At 36.4% G+C, this 2,338-nt stretch overlaps 1 protein-coding gene across 1 annotated transcript; it reads left to right on the forward strand.

Annotated features, from left to right (window-relative positions):
• Positions 1 to 440: 440 nt before the first annotated feature.
• Positions 441 to 1,143, forward strand: LOC118757246. Its single transcript, XM_036491973.1, has 2 exons — positions 441 to 843; positions 896 to 1,143. Exons 1-2 carry the CDS (start codon positions 441 to 443, stop codon positions 1,141 to 1,143), a joined length of 651 nt encoding a protein of 216 aa, XP_036347866.1.
• The last annotated feature ends 1,195 nt before the right edge of the window (positions 1,144 to 2,338 follow it).

Consider the following 2,338-nt stretch of genomic DNA (forward strand, 5'->3'; position numbering starts at 1 on the left):
ACTGTGGAACAAATTCAGGTTAGCAAAAGTTAGGTCGATTCTGAGAGTGAGGGGTGAAAATAGAGGCTAAATTAGAAGACCCGTATCGCGGCGTTTGTTTATGTTAGTTCGCATTTTTTTTAATCGACCTTCGAACTTTGCAGTCAAATGCAATAAATTTCTTCCCCTTCCTCTTTTTCCTCGTCTTCCTCTTTTTTGTTTCCAACCACCGCACAGGTAGCGATTTTTATTTATTTCGTACAAGCGAACTAATATCAAAAATAAAGATTCAGTTAAGACTCGAAACTCAGCCGAAGCTGATGTCTTTTAATTTTCGCTCGGTCGTGATAAAATTCGCTATTAATTTTTTTGGAACTTATTTCATTTTGTGAGTGATTTAAGTTAAGTGCATCGGTCTCATAAAAATAACAAAAACAACATTGTCGGAACCAAAATGTAAAATGGACCATGTTTGTAATGTTTGTGGACGTTTCATAGCAAGCGATGAAAAATGTGGCAATGCGAGTGGTTGTTTTTTGGAAGCCTATAAACAATATTTCTCGCAAGAGTTTATCACTGACGTAAACTATGCCCCTAAAAAAGTTTGCTTTAATTGCTATTCAAGTGTTATGCAATGGAAAAGTGAAAAGAAGAAGGCTATGCCTTTTGGTATACCAATGATGTGGTTAGACAACAGCCCGCATCAACAAGAAAATTGCTATGGATGTATCAACTACCACAAAACTTTGAATAGAAGGAAAGCAAAGAATAAAACTTATGTAGCAGTGCCAAGGGTCCAATTACCATTACCGCACTCAGAATTCGTTCCAGTACCAACATACCGAAGTATTGATCTTCAAACAGATATCAGTACTACAACCGCCGCTGCTAAATATATCCATGCATTTCTTCTCAGAATACGACCCTGGTGAAGGTACATCCTATGAAACATCAAAGGACCCAATCCTAGTCACACAAAAGCAATTGGATGCAATTGTTGCAATTTTGTGTTTGACTCAGAAAAAATCAGAACAACTGGCTTCATTTTTGAAAGGAAATAATTTGCTGGCGAAAGGTACCAAAGTAACAGCATATCGAAAACGCCAAAAAGAGTTAGAAAAGTTCTTCAATGTGAATGATGCAAAAAATTTCGCTTTTCGATAGTTCACTAATCAGCTTAAAAGTTGTGCTTTTGCACAAGACGAATAGAATGCCTTCTGTTCCAATTGCGTATAGCACTGACACTAGTGAAAATTTCCATAATTTGAAACACATTCTGGAAGTAGTCAAATATAACGAACACCAGTGGCGCATTTGCTGCGACCTCAAAATAGTTTCATTGATTACAGGCTTAACACCATCTGGCCGTCCAAAATATCCGTGTTTTTTGTGCGACTGGGATTCACGATACGGAGAAGGTATTAAAAGAAGAAACCAGTACAAACAGCATTGGACGGAAATGGCCTAAAGACAATAGGCTACACGAAAGTTTTGTTCCAGAAATGAAAATTTTGTTGCCGTTGCTCCACATTAAACTTGGCATTGCAAAAATTTTTTTGAAATGTATCGCAAAAAGACCAGCAGTATTCAACCGCTTAAAAGACATCAAGAGTCGTCAAGATTTTGACGAAGTTCTGACAGACCGAGAATTAAATGCATGGCTCGCATTGAAAGCAGTCATTAAAGGACTTTTGGGTAAAGAACGCAAAGACAACTACAGGCAATCTGTTGCAAACATGTTGGCAGCTTTCGATGAAATTGGGGTTAATATGTCGTACAAAATTCATCTCTTGCATCAGCATCTTAATCAACTCGCTCAACAGTTGCCAACTGAATCTGATGAGCAAGGCGAACGTTATCACGAAACTGCGCTTCCATTTGAAATAAGTGTGCATATTTTGAATTCCTAGATTTTTCTAATATCTTTGTCAGAGTGCACAATTTAAACATGTTAACGATTGAAAACTATTTTCGTTTCAGGTACAGAGGAAAGAAATCTCCAGATGCAATACTCGCTGAAATTTGTTGGTGGTATAAAAACACCTTTGAAGAAGAGAAAGTCGAGGAAAAAGAGGAAGAAGGGGAAGACAAATATGAAATTCCAGAATATCTGTTGGACGAAATTATCGACCTTTCTGATGATGATGACGATGACCAAGATATTAGAGAGAGCAGTGATGTTGATCCACAGCCGCCTGCTAAACGGCAACTGGCCAAATCATTAATTTAATTTATTTAATATTTTTACTTAAAATTTTTCATAACTAACATTTCAAAATTATATTTTTTTCCATATTTTTATAATTTCTTTTTCAATGTTTCTTCAAAGCCAACACTGAAAAAAATGGTACATAAGAAA

The sequence above is a fragment of the Rhagoletis pomonella genome, unplaced genomic scaffold, assembly GCF_013731165.1.
Source record: "Rhagoletis pomonella isolate Grant_MI unplaced genomic scaffold, Rhpom_1.0 Rhpom_scaffold_15690, whole genome shotgun sequence".
Taxonomy (NCBI): Eukaryota; Metazoa; Arthropoda; class Insecta; order Diptera; family Tephritidae; genus Rhagoletis; species Rhagoletis pomonella.

Bases quoted from the DNA above. Each gene is read 5' to 3' on its own strand.
- LOC118757246 (XM_036491973.1), top strand. From the start codon at position 441: ATGGACCATGTTTGTAATGTTTGTGGACGTTTCATAGCAAGCGATGAA. The intron at 844-895 runs ATATCAGTACTA...ATTTCTTCTCAG, and splicing joins AAGTATTGATCTTCAAACAG to AATACGACCCTGGTGAAGGT.